Below are 26,564 nucleotides of genomic sequence, written 5' to 3'. Positions count from 1 at the left end.
AGGAAATAAACGAAGGCACGTCAGCCATGCCTCAGTGCTAACGCTCTTTCCTTGAGTCAGGACGTCGTGGGTTCAAACCTCACTCCTGCCACTTGAGCACATAATCTAGGCTGACACTCCAGTGCAGAACTAAGAGAGTGTTGCACTGCCGGACGTGCCATTAAACTGAGGCTTCATCTGCCCTCCTGGGTGGATGAAAAAATTCCTTTGCATTGTTTTGAAGAGGAGTGGGGGGTTGGGGGTGGGGGGTTTTTCATTCCCAATATCCTGGACGACATGTGTCCCTCAACCAACATCACCAAAGCGGATTCTAGGGAGATTCTGGCAGAAGTGGGGTGGGGGTGGGGGGGGGGGGGGGCACAATGCTAGATGGAGGGAAGATTGGGGGGGGGGGCAGAGAGGGGAAGCCCACAGGGGCATGGGGGATAGAGAAGGGGGCTGGAGTAGAACGCTGGTTACAAGGAGTTGTACATGGCGACAGCAGGAATAAAGGAACCAACAGTGGCCATCTTGGATGGCCCCCAAACAAAGTGACGGACCCAAGGGGACGATATGTCATGGTAAGCGGTCTCCTGGAAGGGTTGCCAGTGGTACTTGCAAATTGTGTATGCCCCCAACTGGGACGCCACAGACTTCATAAAAAGGGCCACGCCAGAAATACATGATATAGACTCCCACTGGGGGTGGGGGAACTACAACGGTGTACAGGACCCACAGATGGACAGAGCCAACCCCAAATCAGGGAAACAATCTGCAATGGTGAGAGAGAGCAGAGTGCCTTTAAGAGCAGATGGGGGCGGTGGATCCATGGAGGTTCATACACCTGTTGGAACCAACAATTCTACGGACACGTGCTTGTAGGATTAGAATAGCGGTTTAAATATACTCACAACAGAGCCAGCCTATTAGCCATTGAACTTTCGGTGAACTGGCCGGCTGACCATGTGGCACTGATCTTTTATACAGCAGCTTCCGGGGGAGGAGTCCCAGGCAGAGCCAAGGGAGAAGCTCCATACAACTCGAGCATTCCCAGAGCTACTCTCCCTGGAGGACAGGTAGTGCAACTGCACTTACAATACAGACACATGTATATACAGATTATAATCCGGTGTGAATCACATTCACCACAACACCCGAGGGAGAAGGAGTTCTCCTTCTTCTCCCAGGTCCATAGTGTCTACTCTAGAATAGACTTCTTTGCAGTGGGGAAGTTGGTGTTTCCAGGGTTGGTCAGGACAGAATACTCCACACTATGTGGATGTGAGATTGGCGATGGGCAGGAAAGACAGAGCTGTTAGGCAGCAACTGGTTGTCTCTATATTGGAGGTCGACTGGTGGTACTCAACGGCCCCAACCATGGAATTACTCGCAGAGAGGGAAAAATCTACAAATGGGATTTCACCTGCTCACCACTGGGAAAGCAATGAACTAACTCCGCCAGACACGGGGGACCTTTTATGAACATAAGAACTAGGAGCAGGAGTAGGCCATCTGGCCCCTCGAGCCTGCTCCGCCATTCAATGAGATAATGGTTGATCTTTTGTGGGCTCCACGTTCCAGCCTGAACACCATAACCCTTAATCCCTTTATTCTTTAAAAAAAACTATCTATCTCAATCTTAAAAACATTTAATGAAGGAGCCTCAACTGCTTCACTGGGCAAGGAATTCCATAGATTCACAACCCTTTGGGTGAAGAAGTTCCTCCTAAACTCAGTCCTAAATCTACTTCCCCTTATTTTGAGGTTATGCCCCCCTCGTTCTGCTGTCACCCGCCAGTGGAAACAACCTATTCGCATCTATCCTATCTATTCCCTTCATAATTTTATATGTTTCTATAAGATCCCCCTTCATCCTTCTAAATTCCAACGAGTACAGTCCCAGTCTACTCAACCTCTCCTCATAATCCAACCCCTTCAGCTCTGGGATTAACCTAGTGAATCTCCTCTGCACACCCTCCAGCGCCAGTACGTCCTTTCTCAGGTAAGGAGACCAAAACTGAACACAATACTCCAGGTGTGGCCTCAATAACACCTTATACAATTGCAGCATAACCTCCATTCAGGTAAAGTACACTTATGTTGGCTTTTATACCTCTGTTTTGAATCTTAACACCTCGATCAGTAACCTCTCCTAAGTTATATTTCCTCTTAACTTTTCTCCTAATTTTCCTTGTCGTTGAACCCATATCTTCATGTAACAACCTGCCGCATCGCTTACCATTTACGTTTTTATTTCCTGTTTTATTCCTTTTAGTATTACTGGGCCTATTCACTGTGCTCCCCTCAGTCACTGTACCTAGCACTGTCGCCCTTTTTGATTTTTGACTATGGCTTCTCTGCCTTACACTTTTCCCCTTACTGCCTTTTGTTCCTGTCCCTGTTTTACTACCTTCTGACTTCCTGCATTGGTTCCCGTCCCCCTGCCACATTAGTTTAAACCCTCCCCAACAGCTCTAGCAAACATCCCCCTAGGACATCAGTTCCAGTCCTGCCCAGGTGCAGACCATCCGGTTTGTACTGGTCCCACCTCCCCCAGAACCGGTCCCAATGCCCCAGGAATTTGAATCCCTCCCTCTTGAACCATCATTCGAGCCACGCTATCATCCTATCTATCCTGACATTCCTACTCTGACTAGCCCGTGGCACAGGTAGCAATCCTGAGATTACTACCTTTGAGGTCCTACTTTTTAGATTAACTCCTAACTCCCTGAATTCAGCTTGTAGGACCTCGTCCCGTTTTTTACCTATATCGTTGGTGCCTATGTGCACCACGACAGCTGGCTGTTCACCCTCCCCCTCCCCAGAATGTCCTGCAGCTGCTCCGAGACATCCTTGACCCTTGCACCAGGGAGGCAACATACCATCCTGGAGTCTCGATTGCGTCCGCAGAACCGCCTGTCTATTCCCCTATCACTATAGCCCTGCCATTTATCTTCCTGCCCTGCTGTGCAGCAGAGCCAGCCAAGGTGCCATGAACCTGGCTGCTGCTGGGTTCCCTTGGTGAGCCATCTCCCTCAACAGTATCCAAAGCGGTATATCTGTTTTGCAGGGAGATGGCCGCAGGGGACACCTGCACTGCCTTCCTACTCTTGCTCTGTCTTTTGGTCACCCATTTTCTATCTCCCTCAGTAACTTTCACCTGCGGTGTGACCAACTCGCTAAACGTGCTATCCACGACGACCTCAGCATCGCGGATGCTCCAAAGTGAGTCCATCCGCAGCTCCAGAGCCGTCAAGCGGTCTAACAGGAGCTGCAACTGGACACACTTCTTGCACGTGAATAAGCCAGGGACAGTAGACGTGCCCTTGAGCTCCCACATCGCACATGAGGAGCATGACACGGGTCTGGGTTCTCCTGCCATGTCTTAAACCTTAGGTTAACTTACACAACTACAATTCCAAAAAGAAAAACGGAGAAAAAAATAAATAAATATACCAATGAAAATAAAAAGAAAAAAGAAAAACTACTTACCAGGGATAAGGAGCGCCTCCTCCCCCCCAAGCTTCGAATTCCCACCTAGCTTCAAATTCCCAAACTCACTCTTAGCTGTGTCTCACTCTTAGCTGTGTCTTACTCTTAGCTGTGTCTTCTCTGGCTCACTCGGAGAACTCACTGGGAGTGAGTTACAAGTTGCTCTTTTTAAATTGGCCTGAGTTGACTCCCCCTCCCCCACCTGTTTTTAGATCAAAGTAGATTAAGGTGACTGACACTTAACTGCCAACCAGTTATGTGAGTGGGTGGGGCAGCCCTTGCACAATTCTAGATTAATTTAAATTCCTGAAATTTAAAAGGAACACAGAGACAAGGCCAGCCGCCTGCTGGCTCACCAGCTGAAAAAGCAGGCAGACACGAGGGCGATAGAACAGATTAGAGACAAGAACGGCAAACTAGTAACAGCGATAAAATCAATGGGGCCTTCGCGACTTTCTAACCGTAGCTGTATACGTCCTAGCCCTTGGAGGGGTCTCGAAGATGAATCAGTTCCTCGACGGGCTGGACATACCAGCTGAGGGAGAGGAAAAGAGGCAGGGACTGGAAGCACCACTAGAACGGGGGGGGGGGGGGGGGGGGGGGGGGGAAGCCATGGAGAATATCAACTCCATGCAGGCGGGGAAAGCACCAGGTCCAGACTGATTCCCGGTAGACATCTATAAAAGGTTTGTGGCAGCACTGGCCCCGCACCTGTGGGAGATGCTCAATGATTTGGTGTTGAGCGCCACCCTGCCGCCTATACTGGCACAGGCCTCGATATCTCTGATCCCAAAAAAGGACATGGACCTGACGGAGTGCAACTCATACAGACCCATCTCACTCCTGAACACGGACGCCACAATTCTGGCAATGGCCCTGGCGAGGCAATAGGAGAATTTGAATTGAACCTGCTTGGTGGGGGGGGGGGGGGGGGGGGGGGGGTATGGGGGGTCACACAAACCAGGGCTGCGGTAGTTGCCGTTTAAGCTGGCTCAGCACACTGGGCTAAATCGCTAGCTTTGAAAGCAGACCAAGACAGGCCAGCAGCACGGTTCAATTCCCGTACCAGCCTTCCCGAACAGGCGCCGGAATGTGGCGACTAGAGGCTTTTCACAGTAACTTCATTTGAAGCCTACTTGTGGCAATAAGCGATTAGGGCTGGTTTAGCACAGGGCTAAAGATCTGGCTTTTAAAGCAGTCCGAGGCAGGCCAACAGCACGGTTCAATTCCCATACCAGCCTCCCCGAACAGGCGCAGGAATGTGGCGACTAGGGGCTTTTCACAGTAACTTCATTTGAAGCCTACTTGTGACAATAAGCGATTTTCACTTTTTTTTCACAGAGGTAGGGCTCGCTCCACTCTCCCTGGCAGGGGAGTACAGATGATCAAAACGAACGTGCTGCCCACGTTCCTCTTACTGTTCAGATCCCTCCCAATCTTCATTCCCACAGACTTCTTCATCAAAATCGATCAACTAATCATGCCATTTGTGTGGTGGTGGGGAACCTGATGATCAGGAAAATAGTACTACAAAGAAGGAAAAACATGGGAGGCCTGGCCCTCCTGAACCTCCAATTCTACCACTGGACTGCCAGCGCAGAAAGGGTACAGGAATGGTCAACGAGTCGGAGATGGAATGGGTCAAGATGGAGGAGGGTTCCTGTACAGGGACATTCCTCAGAGGGCTGGCCATGGCTGCACTCCCATCCTCCCCAGCCATATACTCAAAAAGCCCAGTGGTAGTGGCCACGCTAAGGACGTGAAACCAACTATGACAACACTTTGGTCTGATCACAATGTCCAACATGGTCCTCATCTACAAAAATCACAGAGTCATCCCGCGGCAATGGCCGCCTCCTTCAAAGGGTGGGGACAGGACGAAGGGACACTGACGCAAGGGGACCTATACGCAGATGGTAGAATCGGTTCCCTGGGGGCACTCACGGAAACGTTCCAACTCCTGAAAGGGCATAAGCTAAGGTACGGACAAATCAGAAACTTCCTTTGAAAATGGACGATGACGTTCCCCCGGAAACCGGGCACTCACGGCTGAACACACTTCTGACCGCGGGCGAACTAGGTAACTGTGCTGACGTGTACAAATGGATACTTGAAGAGGTACGCACCTTGACGAGATACGGGAGAAATGGGAGTAGGGGGAATATAGACTAGGTTTATACAATCTGTCCGCATGATTTGAGCCGCGATAACATTCTGGTGAATCCCCATTGCAATCCCTCCAAGGTCTGAGGTGCAGTGTCTAAACTGTCGAGATATGTTGTGCCAGGGACCCGGGTTCAATTCCGACGTTGGGTGACTGTCTGTGTGGTGTTTGCACATACTCCCAGTACCTGCGTGGATTTTCTCCGGATGCTCCGGTTTCCTCCACACTCCAAAGATATGCAGGTTAGGTGGGGTTATAGGGATGGGGCAGAGGAGTGGGACTAGTTACAGTGCTCTTTCAGAGGATTGGTGCAGACTCAATGAGCTGAATGGCCTCCTGCACTGTACAGATTCTGTGGGGGTCAGACCTAGGCTAACTACCTCTGTATGCATTCTTGATTGCTTTGTGCGCCTGCCCTCTGAGTGAAATTAAAGTTGCCATTGTCCCTGAGGACCAAAGGGAGAGAGAGAGTTGGCTGGTGGTGATTTAACCTGAGGGTCACCATACCTAAGACGAAGGACAAGGTAAAGAAGGCCTTGACCTTTGAAAAGGGACGATGATGTTCCCCCAGAAACCGGGCACTCACAGCTGAACACATTTCTAACCTCAGCATGTGGAGGAATTGAACCCGCTCTGTTGGTGTCGCTCCGGATCACAAATCAGCCGTCCAGCCAACTGAGCTAACTGACCGCCTCTGAGTAACTGTCCAGAAAATGCAGTAATGTGACCTTTAGCTTCTAATCTCAGAGACAGCTCTCTAAGCAGTATTGGTGCTGCTGCAGGTAAATAAGACACTATGTTCATTACTCAATTTACCTACTTCATAGGTAACGCTTCTGGCAAAAACTGGCACGTGTTTGCAGCAATCTCTCCGTTCCCCTTGTCTGGTTGAAAGTTAAGTTGAGAATCATGGGCTGCTGAAAACGGATGTTCATAGTCTGTGAACTTTCCTCCATCTTTGCATGGATCGTTTAACTTTGAGCTCCTGGGAGCAGGAGTGAACCAGGCAACAGCCTATTAGAAGACCACAAGCAAGTTAAAAAGAGATTGGCATGTGTTCGATTAGAAAGCTTTCAACATATAATCCAATATAGCCTAACTTGGCAAGGAGTCCATTTCAGTGGGTTGCCGGGCGCTGAGGACCAGTGACACTTTCCATTATAACTTATCAATCCAACATTAATAGGATTCACTGCTGTCAAAGCACTCCAGAGTAAGCTCAGCACTCGTTTTTTTCCACTGGAAGAATTTATGGGATAAATAGTCTTTTTTTACAATTCTCTACCCTGTCCAAATCTCGGGCTATCACTCCATGGCCCACAATGTGGCACACGGGTTTTTCTGACACAAGTTATTCTTTTTGTTAATCAGTCTGGACAGAGGTGCTTGGCAAACTATTTGGTTCTCAGGGCCAATCATTGGCAGGGGTTGGTGGTGAGGGGGGTTGGTGGTGAGGGGGGTCGGAGGGGGGGGGGGGGGGGCAGTACTTGTCTCTTGCTGCAGGTTGCAGTAACAGTGCAAAGGAATGTGAGAGGATTTCCTCTGACTAGTATTTCCGGTAAAATCACACTCCAGATCTTTGAAAATACAACTACAATTTCACTGGAATCATCCAGAGGAAGCTCTTCCTGCTGTTGGTGAGTATGTTGCTATGGGAGCCATAGGAAAACATTCCTACTTTCCTGAAATGCACCAACTGCAGTTCCACCACCAGTCACTAGATGGCAATGCAGAGCACTGTAAATGACAAAAATGTAGATGTCGCCACAGTCCCAGATGACCATAGGCTGCTTTCCCCTTTGAGAGAGAACTGACTGGTGGCGATTAACCCGAGGGTCACCACACCTCAGGCAAAGGGCAAGTGTTGAGAAGGCGTGGGGCCTTCATGGTAGCCTTAGCTGGGACAGGAATTGAACCCGCGCTCACCAACCAACTGCCCAGCCAACTGCGTTAATACATAATGTCTATGTCTAGATAATGTATATATTATATTCAAGTTAGCTAAAAGGGTCAGAAGGGCCAGTGGGCAGCTGATATTGTTCTTAAATACAAAAAGAGAGAACAAAATCTGGGCTTAACTCGAGTGATTGGAAGGCGACTGGAACCGAAGCAAAATGAAGTGGTAGAAGAGTGTCAAAACACAGAAAATAAAAATGAAAATAGCAGGGTCATATCTGAAAAAAGCACATCATGTCTAATTGATGTGATAGAATTTTTCAAAATGGTAACAGAATGAGTAGGAAAGGGTGATGTAGTAGATACCATATGCTGGGATTTTTAAAAAAAAGCCTTTGATAAGTTAGCATAGGGTTAGGGTTAGGGTTAGAGTAGAGTCATGCCAAAGGTTACAGCAGGAGGACTCAGGGAACCAAGAGCTGAATGGGCAGCAACTTGGCTGAAAAAGAAAGTACAATGTGGAGAGTCGGGCTAAAGGATAGTTAAAAAAAATAATTTAGGGAACCCAATTCTTCTTTGTTCCAAGTAAAGGGAAATTTAGCGTGGCCAATCCACCTACCTTGCTCATCTTTTTTGGGTTGTGAGGGTGAGACCCACGCAGACACAGGGAGAATGTGCAAACTCCACACGGACAGTGACCCGGGGCTGGGATCGAACCCAGGTCCTTGGCGCCATGTGCTAGCAATGCTGACCTCTGTGCCACCGTGCTGCCCCAGGACAGTTGCTCAGATTTGAGGTGGAAAAAGATGTGGTTCCACAATGGCCAGCACTGTGATCACTATTCTTCATAATTTACATCAATGGTTTGGCTCTAGGAACAAGTACTCTTTACAAATTTTGCAGATGATATTAACTAGGGGTTGAGGCGGGAAGGGGGGTACAGTGCAACAAATGAGAGGTGATCTCATTGAAGTTTACAATATTCTTACAGGGTGGGTGTAGATAGGATGTCTCCCCTGGCTGGTGAGTCTAGAACCTGGGGACACAGTCTCAGAATAAGGGGTATTTAGACTGAGATGATGAGGAATTTCTTCACTGGGCTTCATAGGGGCTGGTTTAGCACACTGGGCTAAATCGCAGGCTTTTAAAGCAGACCAAGGCAGGCCAGCAGCACCGTTCAATTCCTGTACCAGCCCCCCCGAACAGGCGCCGGAATGTGGCGACTAGGGGCTTTTCACAGTAACTTCATTGAAGCCTACTCGTGACAATAGCGATTTTCATTTTCATTTTCACTCAAAGAACCTTTGGAATTCTCCAGAGGACTGTGGAAACTCAACCATTCAGCATGTTCAAGTCACAAATCGATAGATTTCTGGATACTAATGGCACCCAGGGGATAATGGAGAAAAAGTGGCACATAGGTAAATGATCAGCCACGGTCTGTTTGAATGGAGGGTGGCACGGTGGCACAGTGGTTAGCACTGCTGCCTCTAGGGCAGCACGGTGGTGCAGTGGTTAGCAACCTCTCAATGCCAGGATCCCAGTTTCAATTGTCTGTGTGGAGTTTGCACATTCTCCACGTGGCTGCGTGGGTTTCCTCTGGATGCTCCAGCTTCCACAGTTCAAAGATGTGCAGGTTAGGTGGGTTGGCCATGCTAAAACTGCCGCTTAGTGTCCAAGATGTATAGATTAGGTGGGGTTACAGGGATAGGGCGGGGTGAATGGGCCTGGTAGGGTGTTCTTTCAGAGGGTTGGTGCAGACTCAATAGGTTAAATGGTCTTTTGCACTGCAGGGAATCTGTGGCAGCGCAGACTCGATGGGCTGAATAACCTACCCCTACTCTTATGTTTAACACAAGGAAGATTGCTACATAATACAAGACGGTGGGCGCAATCTACCGGCCACGTTACACCGGAAAGCAGCGTGGCGCTCTTCCGGGATCTACTTGGCTCACCACCCGTGGTGGAGGGAGGCCCAGGTGGGCTAGTGATGTCCGGGTGGGGTAGACCTCCTTTGTGGGTCCCCTTGTGGTACCAGAGGCACCCCTATCCCAGGTCTTTCCTTCCTTAAAACACCTGACCTCTTGAACCTGATACCCTACAACCCCCACCCCCTTGCTGAGACCCTGAACCTGTGCTTAGCTGGGTTTCTCGGCGTGGCCCTATAGTTCCAGCACTGGCCACAGCTCCCGTCTAGCGTTACAGGGACTGCCGAGCTGTCGGTCTCGGTCACTCTGATTGGCCTCAGCTCGCTAAGGCGAGGCTTCCTCCTGAGAAAGAAGCGGACATCTAGTCTTGAAGGAATTAACACTGTTCCCAATGTTAATTCCTGCGGGGCAGTTGGCGGTATCGTGGATGGGCTCCCGGTGGGCTCCCACCCTCTGTATTTTTAGCCAGAAAGTTTTGGGAGAGGGCGTTGGTGGTGGCTTCTACGTTGTGTAAAATTCAGCACAAGGTAATGGATGAAATAACCATAGGCAAAACAGAACCATAGAAAAGTTACAAAATAGAATGGGGAGACGGTGGTGTCATGATAATGTCATTGGACGAGTAATTCAGAAGCCCAGGGCTAGTGATCTGGGGACATGGATACAAATCCCATCACGGCAGCTGGTGGAGGTTAAATTAATCTCAGTAATGATGACCCTTTAGGGAAGGAAATTTGCTGTCCTCACCCAGCCTGGTGTACATGTGACTCCAGACCTACAGCAACGTGGTTTACCCTTAAATGGCCTGGTGAGCTATTCAGTTCAAGGGCATTTAGGGGTGGACAATAAATGCTCGCCCAGCCAGCAATGCTGACATCCCAATTCAGGCAGTCCAATCCCAGATGCCCACCATCCTCTGGGTAAAAAGTTTGTTCTTCATTTCCTCCCAAATCCTTCTATCACCTCTCACCTTGGGCTGGATTCTTCACTGTTGCGCCGGCAGCGCACCCACACCCGGGGATTTCCCGACGGGGGTGGGGCTGCCCACAATGGGAAACCCAGTTGGCCGGCTGGCGGGACGGAGAATCTCTCCGCCGGCGGGGGCGCACCGCACCGGACAGAGAATCCCGCCCCTGAAATCTATGCCGCCTGGTAACTGACCCCTTACCTCGGGGAAACAAGTCTTTCTGGTCTAGGATCCTCATAATTTTACCCACCTCAATTAGGTCACCCCTTAGTCTTGTCTGCTCGAAGGAAAATAGCCCTAGCCTCTCCAATCTCTGATAATGGCTGAAATTTTCAAACCCTGGCAGAATTTTTGTCAATCTCCTCTGCACTCCCTCCTGAGCAATTATATCCTTCCTGTGATGTGGTGACCAGAACTGTACACAAAATTCCAGCTGTGGACTAACTAGCATTTTATATGGTTCCATCATTACATCAAAGATAAAAGCAAATTACTGCGGATGCTGGAATCTGAAATAAAAATAGAAAATACTGGACAAGCTTTGGACAAAGAGTCATCCAGACTCAAAACGTTTGCTCCCTTCTCTGTCCGCAGATGCTGTCGGACCTGCTGAGATTGTCCAGTATTTTCTGTTTTTGTTCCATCATTGCATCCCTGCTTTTGTATTCAATACTTCATCCAATAAAGGATAGCATTCCATACTCTTTCTTTACCACCTTATCCACCTGTCTTACCGCCTGCAGTGATCTGTGGACATGGACTTCAAGGTTCCTCACTTCCTCTACCCTTCTCAATATCTTCCCATTTATGGAGTATTCACTTGCTTGGTTTGACTTCCTCAAATGCATTACCTCACACTTTTCCAGAATGAATTCCATTTGCCACTTCTCTGCCCACTCAACCAAACCATTGATATCGTTCTGGAATTGACATCTATCCTCTTTACTATCAACTACACGGCCAGATTTTGTGTCATCTGCAAATTTCCCACTCATGCATCCCAAATGCAAGTCCAAATCATTCATATATATGACAAACTGCCCCAAACACTGAGCCCTGTGGAACACCACTAGAAACTGTTTTCCATTCGCAAAAACATCTATCAAACATTACCCTGTTTCTTCACTGAACCAATTTTGGATCCAACCCAGCGCCTTCCTCGATATCCAATGAGATCTCACTATTCTGACTAAACTGCCAAGTGGAACCTTGCCAAATGCCTTACTGAAATCCATGTAGATGACATCCACTTCACTACCCTCATCGATCCTCCTTGAAAAATGAAAATTAATGAAAACGTCCATTAATTTAGTAAAACCCGATCTTGGTGATGAGGAAAATATTTTTTTGAGTTCTTGTTATACACTGGAATGCACTGCTTCAAGGCTCAGTGGAACCAGCTTCACCAGAAACCTTCCAAAAGGCTGGGCAAACATTTGAAGTGAAAGGATTTTCAGGACTTTGTGGAAAGGATAGGGGAGTAGGATTAATTGGATAGCTTTCTCAAAGACCTGGCACAGGCAGAGGCATGATGGGCTGAAGGGTCTCTGCTGTGTCATCCGATGAAGACAGACAGCCATGTTAAAAGCCAAGTCATAAGCAAAGTAGCCAGATTTAGCAGAAGGTTTCAAAGGAAGTTGAGAAGAAACATTTTCGCCCATGGAACTCATGAGCCGAAATTATGGCGGAAGCGAAAACCCAGAGCCATTTAAAAAATACTTGGGGTGGTATTTCCAGAACCACCTCCCCACTGCCCCACACAGTGGAAACCACTTGCCATTGGCCACTTCAGGATCTTCTGGCCTATGGCATTTTGCATGGCTTGCCCATCTTGCCACCGGGGAGCCCACTGTGGGGGAGGGGGAGTCGCCTTGGCCCCCTTTGGTGGGAAGGGCCAGAAAACCCTCCCTTGGAGATGCCTTGAGGTGCCATAACCCTGCAGCGCTACAAACCCTGACAAGCTGGATAGCTTTTGATTGACTGATGCAGACTTGATGGGCTGAATGGCCTCCTTCAGTGCCGTCAACTTTCTATATTTCTATGAAATGCCATCGACACTTGAATTATTGAATATAAAGTAAAAAGTTCTTACCTGTCCATTGGGCTTACACAAGATAGTTGTACATTCAGGACCGGTTCCAAATTTATTACTTTCCTTCAGTAAGAAGTCTTTTGGCGGATTGTGAGGGACCTTTGATGCAGCTGCCCAAACCTAAAATGTAATGGTTTAAGCTGTGTTAACCTCTGCATTGCGGAGACTTAGAAATACATATTCTCGGGGTGTGGGCATCGCCAGCAATGCTGGCACTGTTTTGCCCACCTCTGGTTCTAGGGTGCTCAGGCTGGGGCCTTGTCCTTGAACCACTGCCACTCCTGTGCATGAGGGTGTTCTCACAGCCCTTTAGGTCAAGGAGTTCCATGGCTTCTTTGCCCCATTTGCGCCCAGGAAGGATTGGGTCCATTGGTAAAGACTCAACAGTAATCCTGGCAAACAGCATTAATTTAAAACCGATCGAGTGAAAGGGTTGGGGGCGAAAGTGAGTAAGGTGCTGCAAGAATAGCAATATATGTGCATGTAAGGATGGCATGAAATGTGGGAGTGGAATTTAGTGCATGGGGGGGGAGTAAACATTATGAACGCACACTGTCATGCGTCTTTTCTTACCGTTACACCAGATCCTGCATTCACCCGCGTTCTGGGTGGGAAGCGGTACACTGTTACAGGGTGGCCATCAATATTCTGTTGCAGGGCATAGCTTCCAATGTCCTCTTCCGTATCAAGTGAAATATTTAAGAGTCGGACAAAGTGGCCGTTTGTGGCAACTTCGATTATTTTCATGTTCCCCATGGTGCTGCAATATAGAAAGAGGTTTGGGTTCTCATTTTTCCACTAAATTGAAAACTGCGGGTTTCACACGCCGTTGTCAGGTTGAAATGGTTGCCCGGGGTGGTTGTCAGGAGCCTGCACCAACATGGGGAAATCGTCACTCATTGGGTGGGATTTTCTGGTCTTGTCCATGGTTACGAGCGAGAATGGGAAATTTGACGTTCCAGCCCAAACTCCGTTCACTCTCGGTGGCCCCGAATAATCTCAGCAGCGAGCGAGGGCCGAAGATTTAGGCCATTGTGATTTCCCCCAGAGAAACCAATTAATGGCCCAGTGGGCAGGCTCGCCCAGTGAAGGACAGTGGGGCAGGCTCTTGAATCTGGAAGCCCAATCAGAGGCCTTTACAGCCTGAAAGGCACAGCAGGAATCAATTACCATCTGACATCTGTAGTGGTTTGGTGCAGCAATGCTCATAACGAATGGCGGAGCAGGCTCGAAGGGCCAAAGGGCCGAATGGCCTCCTCCTGCTTCTATTTTCTATGTTTCAAATCGAGTTAGGCCATTTCAGAAGAAGAGTTAAGAATCAACCACATTGCTGTGGGACTGGAGGTAAGCGGGAGAGAATGTGATTCAAAATGGAGGTAATTTGTTTTTAAAGTTCAAATTAAAAATGGCTTTTGCATTCAGGCCATCACTGTTGGTGGGGGAGCTCTACGAGGGTGACCTGCAGCTGCTGCTGCACCCAGACAGGGAGGGAGGACCTCCATGCCTGCCCGAAGTACTAGACCGCCACCGTCAATTTTGCCACTGGGAGAGTGCCTCCAGGCCGCTAAACCGGTCTCATGCTGGACCGTTTGTTGGCCTTAATAGGCCATTAACACCTTTAATCACCTACCTCACTCCCAGCCACCCAATCCGCCTTCTGTGAAAATGATCCTGGCAGTGGGGGGGAAGGGGCCTGGAAACCGGCACACCATGACACCGGCAGCAGGGTAGCATGGTGGTTAGCATAAATGCTTCACAGCTCCAGGGTCCCAGGTTCGATTCCCGGCTGGGTCACTGTCTGTGTGGAGTCTGCACGTCCTCCCACTGTGTGTGTGGGTTTCCTCCGGGTGCTCCGGTTTCCTCCCACAGTCCAAAGATGTGCGGGTTAGGTGGATTGGCCATGCTAAATTGCCCGTAGTGTCCTAATAAAAGTAAGATTAAGGGCGGGGTTGTTGGGTTACGGGTATAGGGTGGATACGTGGGTTTGAGTAGGGTGATCATGGCTCGGCACAACATTGAGGGCCGAAGGGCCTGTTCTGTTCTATTTACTGTTCTATGTTCTATATGACCCCAGCAGCAGCCAAATATCAAGCCCACTGATGGTGGCGTGTGGTAATGTCACTGGACTACTAATCCAGAGGTCTGGGCTAATGCTTCGGCCACAGGGATTCAAATCACGCCATGGCAGCTGGTGGAATTTAAATTCAATTATCAGTAGAAATCTTTAGTAATGGTGCCATGAATTACTTTTTGCAGTAATGATCCAGCTGGTTCACGAATGTCCTTTCGGGAAGGAAATCTGGCCTCTTTACCTGGTCTGGCCTGCTCCAGTCCCACAGCAATGTGGTTGACTCTTAACTGTTCTTCTGAAATGGCCTAACTCGATTTGAAACATAGAAAATAGCAGCAGGAGGAGGCCATTCGGCCCTTTGGCCCTTCGAGCCTGCTCCGCCATTTGTTATGAGCATTGCTGCACCAAACCACTACAGATGTCAGATGGATTTCGGCGGTACAAGAAGGCAACTCCTTACCCCTTTAGAACATAGAAATCCTACAGTGCAGAAGGAGGCTCTTCGGCCCATCGAGTCTACACCGAGCCTCTGAAAGAGAACAATTAGGGATGGGCAGTAAAGGCTGGCCTTGCCTACGACGCCCACAACCATAGGCCGGATTCTCTGGCTGCGCCCACCTAATGACCAGAAATTCCAGCCCGAGGTCAATGGACCTTTACATGAGTGGGCCCGCCGAAGAATCCAGCCGCATAAAGAATAAAAAACTTCTTAGACCTTTGGTGAGGAAGTGACCCTGACTGTTATCACAAGTGCTACTGGGATTGGTAAATTTTGGAACATACTGGTATTAAACACAGGAAGGAGTCTTACAACACCAGGTTAAAGTCCAACAGGTTTAGAGTCACGAGCTTTCGGAGCGCAGCTCCTTCATCTGATCTCCAGTTTACCAGTGTAATGGGCTTAGGTGCTCACACTAGCCGTGTACAGATGGATCATGACAAACCTTCAGATTTTGTCAAGTGTCACATTTCCTTTTACAGTGCAAGTTCTGACCAATCAGCAGTATCCGCCCACGAGGCTTGCCAACTCTGTTTGGACTTATTCCTTGAGGTTTTCTCACACCCAACTCCTCCACCCAGTTAAACAAACATTTTTTAAATCCTTCTCCAACTCATAAAATGTAGATGTTTTAAAAAATCACAGCCGATTACTTTAATACCCCCCTTGTTTTTTCCCCCCTCAGGTTGCAGTGACCTGGAAATTAATCTTTAACTGCTCAAAGCGCCAGTTCAAACCAGGGGCGGGGGTTGGCAACCGTCTCACTAATGGCAGAAACTCCAGTCACCATGGTGATCAGGGGGGGCGGGAAAGAGCGAAGACAGGTTGCATAGAAAAAACATACACATCCCTCAGACAACACATAATATCAACCTATACGGGGGCGGCATGTGGCACAGTGGTTAGCACTGGGACTGTGGCATTGAGGACCCGGGTTCGAATCCCGTCCCTGGGTCACAGTCCGTGTGCAGTTTGCACATTCTCCCCATGTCTGCGTGGGTTTCAACCCCACAACCCAAAAATGTGCAGGTTGGGTGGATTGGTCACGCTAAATTGCCTCTTAATTGGAGAAAAAATAATTGGGTACTCTAAATTTATAAAACAAATATCAGCCAAATATCAAAAACATTTTTTAAAACATTTGCATTTTATGAGTTGGAGAAGGATAAAAAAAATGTTTGTTTAACTGGGTGGAGGAGTTGGGTGTGAGAAAACCTCAAGAACTAAGTCCAAACAGAGTTGGCAAGCCTAGTGAGCGGATACTGCTGATTGGTCAGAACTTGCACTGTAAAAGGAAATGTGACACTTGACAAAATCTGAAGGTTTGTCATGATCCATCTGTACACGGCTAGTGTGAGCACCTAAGTCCATTACATCATTATTAAATCCACCTTACCCCTAGGAGAATGAACCCCGATTCCCTAGTCTCTCCAGCCAGCCAGTAACTAGTGAGGGTCTAATCGTGTAGCGGTTATGTTACTCGACTAGTAATCCAGAGAGGAAGAGTTCATAATCCCACCATTGGCCGCTATGAGAATCAACATACAACATTTTGAAAAATAAAATTCAAAATCCGGTCTGAGTAAAAGTGACCATGAAGCTTTCGATTGTCATAAACCCTGCCGCCCTTTCTCACAGTCTGGCTTCCATGTTCCCGCAGTCCTACAGTAATATGATGACCCCTAGCTGCCCACTGAAGTAGTGCAGCTCTGTTAAACCACACCATCGCTCAAGGACATAGGGAAATGGGTAATACAAGGCCCGCATGTCCAGAATTAATACTTAAATGATAAATAGCTCTGCAAATCCATTCCACAGGATAACACAACTCACATTTTCCTACCTTCCTCATCAAAGTGCAATGTTAAAAGAAAAGGTCAATATAAAGCAATGAGCCACTTCGAAAAGAGCATATCTTGGTTACCTGGCAACAGGTGTGTTGTTGTTGCACTCATTTATGAGTGGCTTGCAAACGGGCAGCGTATTGGCTTTGCTGTCCTTGTTCAGGTCCTGAATCAGGAGGTTGAAATAGTCTCTGCCTTGGCCAGATTTGCAGTTGGTTGAAGAATGAGCTGGAGGCATTGGGAAGAACCTCGTTGGCTCATCATTGAGGCTTTCCGTCGCTGTAGAAGAAGAGATGTCATTGTAGGTGCTCCCAACAGCCCCATGTCCTATACAGCCTGTGCTTTTCTTTTGTACACGGCTGTGGTCACAGGTGAACATCAGATTATAAGCAAAAGACCCTTTTAGAAGAATTGCAGCAGCCTTATAAAGAGGGGTTCAGTCGACAGATGAAGGCGGGGGACAGGGTGAAGTGGGAGCAAGGTGTGGGGCTTCAAACGATCTCCATACACATCAGAAACTCTCCTACAATTTAGGCAGGTGCGATGGAGACAGAGCAGTAAGTATAGACAGAGAGGTGAGTGGTGCGATGCAGATCTGCAGCCACCACTCCCCGATTGCTCTCCTGACCCTGGAGGTATGTGGGAGGCCTGTGCAAATCTGCAGGGCAGAGGTCAGCTGCGTTCCTGTAGAAAAGGATTGTCAAAAAGGAACACCCGCCCCCAACCCTACCCTCTGCGGCCTGTTCTCACATCCCGCCTTGGTATGGGGGCAACACCAGTGAGACATGTTTGTTTGGATCGGGAAGGTGCAGCAGAGGGAGTATGAGAAAGGGGGAAGACACAATACAGGAAATAACATTAAAAATAAAAGAATCTACTCTGTTATGTCCCAATAAACACTCAAGCTGATGTGGCAGTACAACAGCTGCATTTTTATTATTGACCCAGAAACATATAACATTTGATAGCAAGCGATGACATTTGCAGTATAATTGCTGCAATGTCTTTACTCCCACCAAGGCCTGCCCTCTAGTGTTCAATCAACAATACGCAGGTAACATATATTCAACACTATATTCAAAAATAAAAAGTATTTCTATTTTCGTTGAACAGAAGCCCTTGTTTTAACTTAAAGCGCTTCCATATGGGAATAAATGTTTCAGTTGTGTCATTGGAGCAGGAGCAGGCCACTCGGCCCCTCGAGCCCTCTCCATCATTCAATAAGATCAATGCTGACCCGAATGTGGCCTTGACTCCCCTTTCCTGCCTGTCCCCGTGCAGATCAAAGATTCGTATAACATAACCTTGAATATATCCAATGCCCTAGCCTCCATTGCTCGCTGGGGGAGAGAATTCCAAAGATTAACGACCCTCTGAGAGAAGAAATTCCTCCACAACTCTGCCTTAAATGGGAAACGCCCTTGTTCTAGATTCTCCACGAGGAGGAAACCCCCTCTTAGCAGTTGCAATGTCAAGCCCACTCTGAACCGTAGGTGTCCCAATAAGATCACCTCTCATCAGTTCACAGACTTCAATTAATTTGAAGCTAGGTTGAATCTGGTCACCAATTATTATTATGTAGAATGAAGTTGCCAAACCCCCCCCCCCCCCCCCCCCCGGCAGGGTTGTCTGGGACCCTCCATAACCTTCGATAACTTCATACACATTTTGTTTTGGTCTGTCCGGATTTGGTTTTGATTGGTCAGTTTTAAGAGGCGCGTCTGTTGGTGGGTTTACTTGGTTGCCAATGTTCGGGCACAATCCGTACCGGAACGTTTGAACAAAGGTTTAAAAATATCTCATTAATCAAACGTTATTCATCGGAAACTTGAAGGAACAACCTCACCAAACACAAAAAGCAATGTGAAAGAGGGAAAGGGGAGAGAAATGGTATGGGTGGAAGGAGGAGGGGGAGGGGCAGTGCATGGGATGGGGTACGGGGGGGGGGGGGGTGGATTTGGATGCATGGGCAGGAGGGGCAGAGCATGGAATGGGAGAAAAATGAAAGGAGATAAGGTACAGGGAGTGGGATGGTATGGGAAGAAAAGGTAGGATAGTGGTTGGGGGCTGGGATGCAGTGCTTGGGATGGGGAGGAATGAATAGGAGATAAGGAAGGGAGTGGGAAGCCATGGGAAGAAAAGGTAGGATGGTGGTTGGGGGATAGGATGCAGTGCTTGGGATGGGGAGGAATGAATAGGAGATAAGGAAGGGAGTGGGAAGGCATGGGAAGAAAAAGTAGGATGGGATGGGATGGGGATAATACTAGAGGGATGAGTGTGGCATGAGAGGGGTGGCATGGGAAGGTTAGAATGGCATGGAATTTAAAAGAAGTTCTATTATATAAAGATACTAGTTCCGCCGCAAACGTTTAACCCCGTGTATGCTGCTGTGAGTAACACCTGGAAGAATAACCATATAGGGATTAAAAACCACGTTTTCTTCAGTTTCTTTGAACAGCACTGGTTTTAGACCTAAAAGTGTTGGAAATATGGGAAAACTGCTATTTGGCAAGAAGGGCTGGTTAGGGGTAAGTGGTGAGGGGGAAACCTCCAGCAATACACCCAATCGCAGACATCAAGCCGAATGTAGAATTGGGAAAACAAAATTCCCACTCTGTGAGACTGTTTCTTGTGTCTCTCCAATTGTGTGCAGAACATTCTTTTATTAGTTCAAGACTTAGCTTAGACATGACTCCTGTCCGTAACCTATTCCTGTGACACACCCGGGTAAGATGCAACACAGGCGCACGTTTGTTTACCTTTAACTATAGATGGGGTGCGGGAAGGGGTAGTATTTGAGCAAATTGCTGAATTTAACTTTTTCCTCTCTTCAGAACATCTATTTACTTTACCCATTTCTCTGCTTTTTGAAACCCATCACTTTCTTAATCCTTTTAAAACAGAGGTCTCAGGAGGATTGTGTTCACCCAGTCCAGTTCTGTACCCTTTGCTTCATTATTCAACAGGGGAAACACAGGGACAGGAGGCAGGACAGGGACGAGATGCATGGGGCTGGTTTAGCACAGGGCTAAATAGCTGGCTTTTAAAGCACACCATGGCAGGCCAGCAGCGCGGGTTCAATTCTTGTACCAGCCTCCCCGAACAGGCGCCGGAATGTGGCGACTAGGGGCTTTTCACAGTAACTTCATTTGAAGCCTACTTGTGACAATAAGCGATTTTCATTCATTTTCATTTCACAGAAGGAGGTCATTCAGCCGTTCAAGCCTGCTCTGTAATCCAGTTACATCTGGGCCGGTTTGTATCTTAATGTCATTTACTTGGTCCTGTATCCGTTCCCTTGACCAACAAAATAACTGGAAATGACTTCCACATCCAGGGCACTGGGTGAATGCAGGAGAACTGGTAGGCCTTGCTCCTACAATATTTGAATGTTGAAATGATGGAGCATAATAACTGCCAGGAATAAGACCAATAACTCTGCCGTACTGCAAATGGTAATGAGGCAAGGGTAAGTCGCCATAGTCCCAGTGACCACAGGCTGATTTCCCCTTTGAAGGGGAGGGTTGACTGGTGGTGATTTCACCTGAGGGTCACCACACCTCAGGCAAGAGGAAAGGTTGAGAGGGTGGGGCCTTCATGAATAACCTCAGCTGGTACGGGAATTGAACCCACGCTGCTGTCCTTGCTCTGCATCATGAACCAGCTGTCTAGCCCACTGAGGTAAATTGGCCCCCAATGTAAATGGTGCATTGTCGCAAAACAGCTGGGACTTCCTACAGCATTGTGCAGCTGTGTGTGTAACATGGAGTGTAACTGCTGCTGTCAGCTTCCATTGAATGTGCAAGTCCCCCCCCCTCCCACTGGGAAAGCCCATTTTTCTCAGCACAATTGGTGTCGCAGCCATGTATCATGTTTGACCTCACTGCCCATATTGAATTGATGGCAGAGTCGCCTGTGACAGACTGAGATGCTGCAATTCATTCCTTGTGCCAGTTCTTTCTCAACATTGGAAATTTCACTACTGATCAAATGCAAAGTGGGCAAACCTGACACTGCCCACTTGCGAGGCAGCCAAATTGGTGTTGGCACCAAATGAGTGCATTGTGCCCCTGTTACTGAAATGAGTCATGTAAGTCACCGAGGACCAGTTACAGGTCAAGTGAGTGCTAGAACAACAAAGTGAGGAGAACAGACAGTTCAAGAAAAAAAACTTTGACTTCTTATTTGTCAAATATTAGTCTATTCCACAATCATAATAGTAATGGAAAACTAAGTCCTCATCGTCTTACCCATACATGATTCATTTCTAAACCTCGGCGCCTCAGGTGGGTTACAAGGTTTTGGATATGTTACTGGAACCGCAGTGCGTGGCCGATTTGATGCAGGTCTGCAATTTGTTGATGGGTTTGCAGGAGGGCATGGGCTGAGAGGAAGAGATGAAGGACACCGCGGCCGGCTCATCGAGGCGCACAAGGCCAGAGCAGAAGGTGGCGGGCAGGTCAGCCGACTCACCGGGAGGCAGGGGGGGTTAAGGGGAGATGGTAAACAGTTGGGCCGAATGGCAGAGAGGCATGCAGCCAGGGAGGAAGGTGGGCAGGGCGGCTGATATACAGGGAGGCGTGTGGTCAGGGCAGAAGATGGTGGACAACACAGCGGGGCACCAGTTGCCAGGGAGGATTGCGGGGCAGGAGATGATGATCCACAACTTTGGTACAGAGACTTGTTGGGATTTGAAACTGGAGGTGGCGGGCAAGATCGCAGGTTCACAGGAGGGCACGAGGGTGCAGCAGGTACCCGTGGACAGGAAGACTGGTTCGCAGGAGAACATGATGTCCGAGGAGATGCAAAGGATTTGCATGGAGAGCACTTCTTCTGGCACTGCGATTGGTTGCTGTCGCTTAACCTTGACAAAACAAAGAAGACATTTTAAGATCGCCTATAGTTATGTGGATTTACTCAATGATTGCGCAACATTCACTACATTAAGTAATACTCTTTTGTCTTAATCTTTACATTGCCCCTCACTGAAGAACTTGGAGATTTAAGGAGCATACTCCATGGCTCAAACAGATCGTGTTTCCCTATCAAATGCATTTCTCACTTTTCTGTCAACCTCATCTTTTCCGTTTCTTGATTATTTCCCATGCAACCCCTTCTCCCTCCACGAATTGAGACTTGCGATCATTCTCCAATTCACTCCTGTCGCTAATGTAATAGCACAATATGTCGCTGAGGAAGCTTCATATACAACAAACAGGATTATTGGAAACAACTTAGAACACACAGTGCAGAAGGAGGCCATTCGGCCCATCGAGTCTGCACCGTACCCACTTACGCCCTCACTTCCATCCTATCCCCGTAACCCAATAACCCCTCCTAACCTTTTCTTTTGGACACTAAGGGCAATTTAGCATGGCCAATCCACCTAACCTGCACATCTTTGGACTGTGAGGAAACCGGAGCACCCGGAGGAAACCCACGCACACACGGGGAGAACATGCAGACTCCGCACAGACAGTGACCCAGCGGGGAATCAAACCTGGGACCTTGGCGCTGTGAAGCCACAGTGCTACCCACTTGTGCTACCGTGCTGCCACAACAATGACGTTTAGCTATACACGGGCACAGAAGTATTTAATACAGGTCTTTACTCCTTGACTCCCAGGTGCCCATGCTCCAAGGTCCTACACATTTGTACCCCAATGGTCAGTGTTTGCGCATTCCCGGGCGATAGGCTCTGAGTAGGTCACGTGACCCACAAAAGATTGCGCCTTAAAGGGGCCATGCTACCACAGTGTCTGCAAGAACACAAAGTGAGCGCACAAGTGACACACTCTGTCACTTCACATTTGTCCTATTGTTTTCTTCCTCTTTTTCTATCTATATTTGTTGTTATAGTTCCTCCCTCTTTCATTGCCCTAGTTTGCTATTCTTTGCTCCATCTCTTCCTATTTCTGCTGCTCCTTCTGCCTATCACAGACTGGTGGTGATTGTTATATTACATGATTGTAATATGTCGTTACTCTTTTGCTTACTTACCGAATGGTCTGATAGTCGTAGTTCAATGAAACTCTTCAGTTTAAGCAAATAACATTTGATAAATAACAAATAGAAATAATAATGAGTTTGTTCACTCTTCTACAACTATAACTGATGATAAAATAAATCAGAAGAAGTATTAATAATGTTTAACTGCACATGCCAACTAAGCTATCTCTCTAACACTGCTATCTGGTCACTCCTGATACGAAGAGCGGGAAGAACCTCTGAGTTCAGTTTATATACATGGATCTGGTGCTGCCATCCAGTGGTTGTCTAGCACTATGAAACCCTTTACATACCAGCAGATATACAGATCACTACAGCGGTGCCAAACTGTCCGCCAAGAAAACTTATGACAGTTAGTCGATCAGCTAAAAATGTTTAGGTGCTGCGTTGCGAAGTAACTGGCACAGTGGAGTTAATCCATCTGTATTTGACAAAGGCCAGCAGTCCCATGTTTTTATCTATCCCACAGTGGGTAAAGTATCTGAGGTCGGCTGGAAGCTGGTGAAAAACTCGCATTCCTTTGTTGCACAGCCTCAGTTCATTCCAGCATGAAAATTATTCATGAAGCAGTATTTGTTCATGTACAAAAGCGACCTGCATTTCTAGGTCATCTTTAACATGGAAAAACATCCCATGGAGCTTTCCAGAAACAAGAGAAAGGAGGTGACGGGTGGTCAGTTGACCACATACCCCGCCTTTTCCGATGCTGGCCTTTGTGCATTCCCGGTTTCCTTCATCCCACCATTAGCAGCTGTTCCTTCACCTGCCGAAACGCAAAGTTCTAGAATGCCCGTCCTAAACCCCCCTCGCTCCTTCCGTCTTTGATCCTTAAAATCTACCCTCTTTTTTAAGATTTTGAACACCCCTCCCCCCACCCCTACTGCCTCAGTAAACCTATTTATGTGACTTGGTGTCAAACCTTATTTGCTGACACTCTTGTGAGGTGCCATTGGCCATTTTCATAGAATCATATAATTTATAGTGCAGAAGGAACTACAGGGGCAGCAGGGTAGCATGGTGGTTAGCATCAATGCTTCACAGCTCCAGGGTCCCAGGTTCGATTCCCGGCTGGGTCACTGTCTGTGTGGAGTCTGCACGTCCTCCCCCTGTGTGCGTGGGTTTTCTCCGGGTGCTCCGGTTTCCTCCCACAGTCCAAAGATGTGCGGGTTAGGTGGATTGGCCATGCTAAATTGCCCATAGTGTCCTAGAAAAAGTAAGGTTAAGGGGGGAGGTTAAGGTTAGGGTGGATACGTGGGTTTGAGTAGGGTGATCATGGCTCGGCGCAACATTGAGGGCCGAAGGGCCTGTTCTGTGCTGTACTGTTCTATGTTCTATGTTCTAAGGAGGGCATTCAGCCCATTGAGTCTGCACTGGCCCTTGGAAAGCCCATATCTCCACCCTCTTCCCGTAACCCAGTAACCCACCGAACCTTTTTTGGACACAAAGGGCAATTTAGCATGGGCAATCCACCCTGCACATCTTTGGACTGTGGGAGGAAACCGGAACACCCGGAGGAAACGCACGCAGACACGGGGAGAATGTGCAGACTCCACACAGGCAGTGACCCAAGCCGGGAATCGAACCTGGGACTCTGGAGCTGTGAAGCAAATGTGGTAATCACTGTGCTACCATGGGCCTGAGGCCTACAACATCATTAGGAAGTTAACATCCCTGGAGGCCTTAGACGCAAAGTTGTTTGAGCAGCTGGGGTCACTTGTGAAAGAGCACTTCACCCCAACCCACCATTAAACCAGGGGCTGGTTTAGCACAGTGGGCTAAACAACTGCCTTGTAATGCAGAACAAGGCCAGCAGCGCAGGTTCAATTCCCGTATCGGCCTCCCCTAACAGATGCCGGAATGTGGCAACTATGGGATTTTCATAGTAACTTCATTGAAGCCTACTTGTGACAATAAGCGATTATTAGAATTGTTTTAAAAAAAAATGCATTTTATTCCAAACGTATACGAAAAGTTACAACACAAACAATTCGGGGAACAAACGTCTCAACACACAACTATATAGTTTGTAAATTTGCCCTCCCCCCCTCACCCCTCTGCAATGAATAACTCCTCAAAAACGATCACGAACATCCCCCACCTTGCCTCGAAACCTTCCGCTGAACCACTTAACTCGAATTTGGACCGGGATTCCCCAAAATCCAGCAAACCCTCATAAAACCTACATCATCCGAATTCAGTGCTTACACATTCACCAACACCACTGGCGTCCCTTCTAATACCCGCTCACGATCACATATCTCCCACCCTGGTCCCTCACTTCCTTCGCGCTCACAAACACCATTTTCTTACTCATCAAAATTGTCACTCCCCGCGACTTTGAATCAAACCCTGAGTGGAAAACCTGACCCACCCACCCCTTCCTTAGCCTAACCTGGCCCTTCATGTGTAGGTGCATCTCCTGCAGAAAGACCACCTCCGCTTTCAAGCTCCTAGGCTGTGCAAAGACCTTTAACTGGTCCATTGAACCCTCGCCAGAAGGGAAGGGTAGTGGACGGTTCCACGTTATCAGCCTTAGCGGGAGCTTATGCCTCTATTCCCCTCTACCCTCCACCATCCTCCCCTTTTGGCTCTCACCCCGTTAATTTCACCCTATACCTGGCCCATTCAAGATGGCCCTTTTCTCCACCTCTGACCATGTTTCCTCTCTAACCTTGCTGATGGAACCATCAATTCACTAGACACGTGCTTTAAGATATGAACAGTGGTTTTAATCTACTTACTACAGAGCCAGCCTGTTACCCGTTGAACTCTCAATGAACTGCAGGCTGGCTCTGGACAAGGGTATTTATACAGTAGTCCAGGGGGAGGAGTCATGGGCGGAGCCAAGGGTGGAGCCCTGTACAAACTCCTGAGCATTCCCAGAGCTATTCCCCCTAGTGGTCGGATAACGCTACAGCGCTTACAATGGTATTGGTAAATACAGTGTGAATTACTAAGTTACATTCACCACATTTGTGTCATCGCGTCACCCTCCCTTCCCCTCCCCACCTTCCCCCTTCCCCTGTCCCCCTACGGCCACCTCTCTCGGCCTTCTCCACCACCTCACCTCTGTTCAACATTACCTGCCAGCGTGGCAACTTCTACCCAAAGGGTTCTCCCACTGAACCCCCACCCCTCCCTTGCCTTCACCTCTCTGCTCTGTGAAGATGGCTCTCTGCTGACCTCTCCCTCCTCCACCCAAACAAAACCACAAGCCACTTTCCCCAAGAACAAACAAACATAAGAAAACATACACAGCCCCAGACAGCAGGAGGGGGGCTGGGGACAGCTGCCCCCTTACAAATTTTTCTCCCCTGCTTCCCTTTGTCAATCCAACAGTTAGAAAAAAGAAAAAAAACCTCCACATCGGAGGAAAAGAAACCCCCCCACCCCCTCCAGTCCCCACTCCACCAGTATTGCCAACTACTTCAAAGTGCCAGCACCACAGTCTTCCAGATTTGTTCAGTTCAGTTCTCCCCCAGTTTATGTTCCTTGATAAAGTCATTGGCCGCTTCTGTGGTCCCAAAATAGTATCCCGGACTTGAGATGTCACCCAAAGCTTCGCCGGGTAGAGCACCCCAAACCTGATCTGCCTTCAATATAGCACCGTCTTGGCTTTGTTG

The 26,564-nt window shown here is 48.2% G+C and overlaps 1 protein-coding gene across 5 annotated transcripts in view; it reads right to left on the bottom strand.

The window, feature by feature from the left end:
* LOC119973257 (protein diaphanous homolog 1-like) overlaps positions 1 to 26,564 on the bottom strand; it is a 238,955-nt gene that overhangs the window by 34,455 nt on the left and 177,936 nt on the right. For 4 of the 5 annotated variants that reach the window (XM_038810989.1, XM_038810990.1, XM_038810988.1 and 1 more), the window contains 5 exons: positions 21,183 to 21,796; positions 17,013 to 17,211; positions 13,092 to 13,278; positions 12,519 to 12,638; positions 6,456 to 6,649 (listed from right to left, as the gene is read on the bottom strand). In XM_038810989.1, coding sequence (XP_038666917.1) covers positions 6,456 to 6,649; positions 12,519 to 12,638; positions 13,092 to 13,278; positions 17,013 to 17,211; positions 21,183 to 21,796 — 1,314 coding nt within the window. Of the gene's footprint in view, positions 1 to 6,451; positions 6,650 to 12,518; positions 12,639 to 13,091; positions 13,279 to 17,012; positions 17,212 to 21,182; positions 21,797 to 26,564 lie in introns of all 5 variants that reach the window. The other variant, XM_038810991.1, reaches the window with a different exon arrangement.

The sequence above is a fragment of the Scyliorhinus canicula genome, chromosome 11 (genome assembly GCF_902713615.1).
Source record: "Scyliorhinus canicula chromosome 11, sScyCan1.1, whole genome shotgun sequence".
Lineage (NCBI taxonomy): Eukaryota > Metazoa > Chordata > Chondrichthyes > Carcharhiniformes > Scyliorhinidae > Scyliorhinus > Scyliorhinus canicula.
This window is presented reverse-complemented; position numbering and strand designations above follow the sequence as displayed.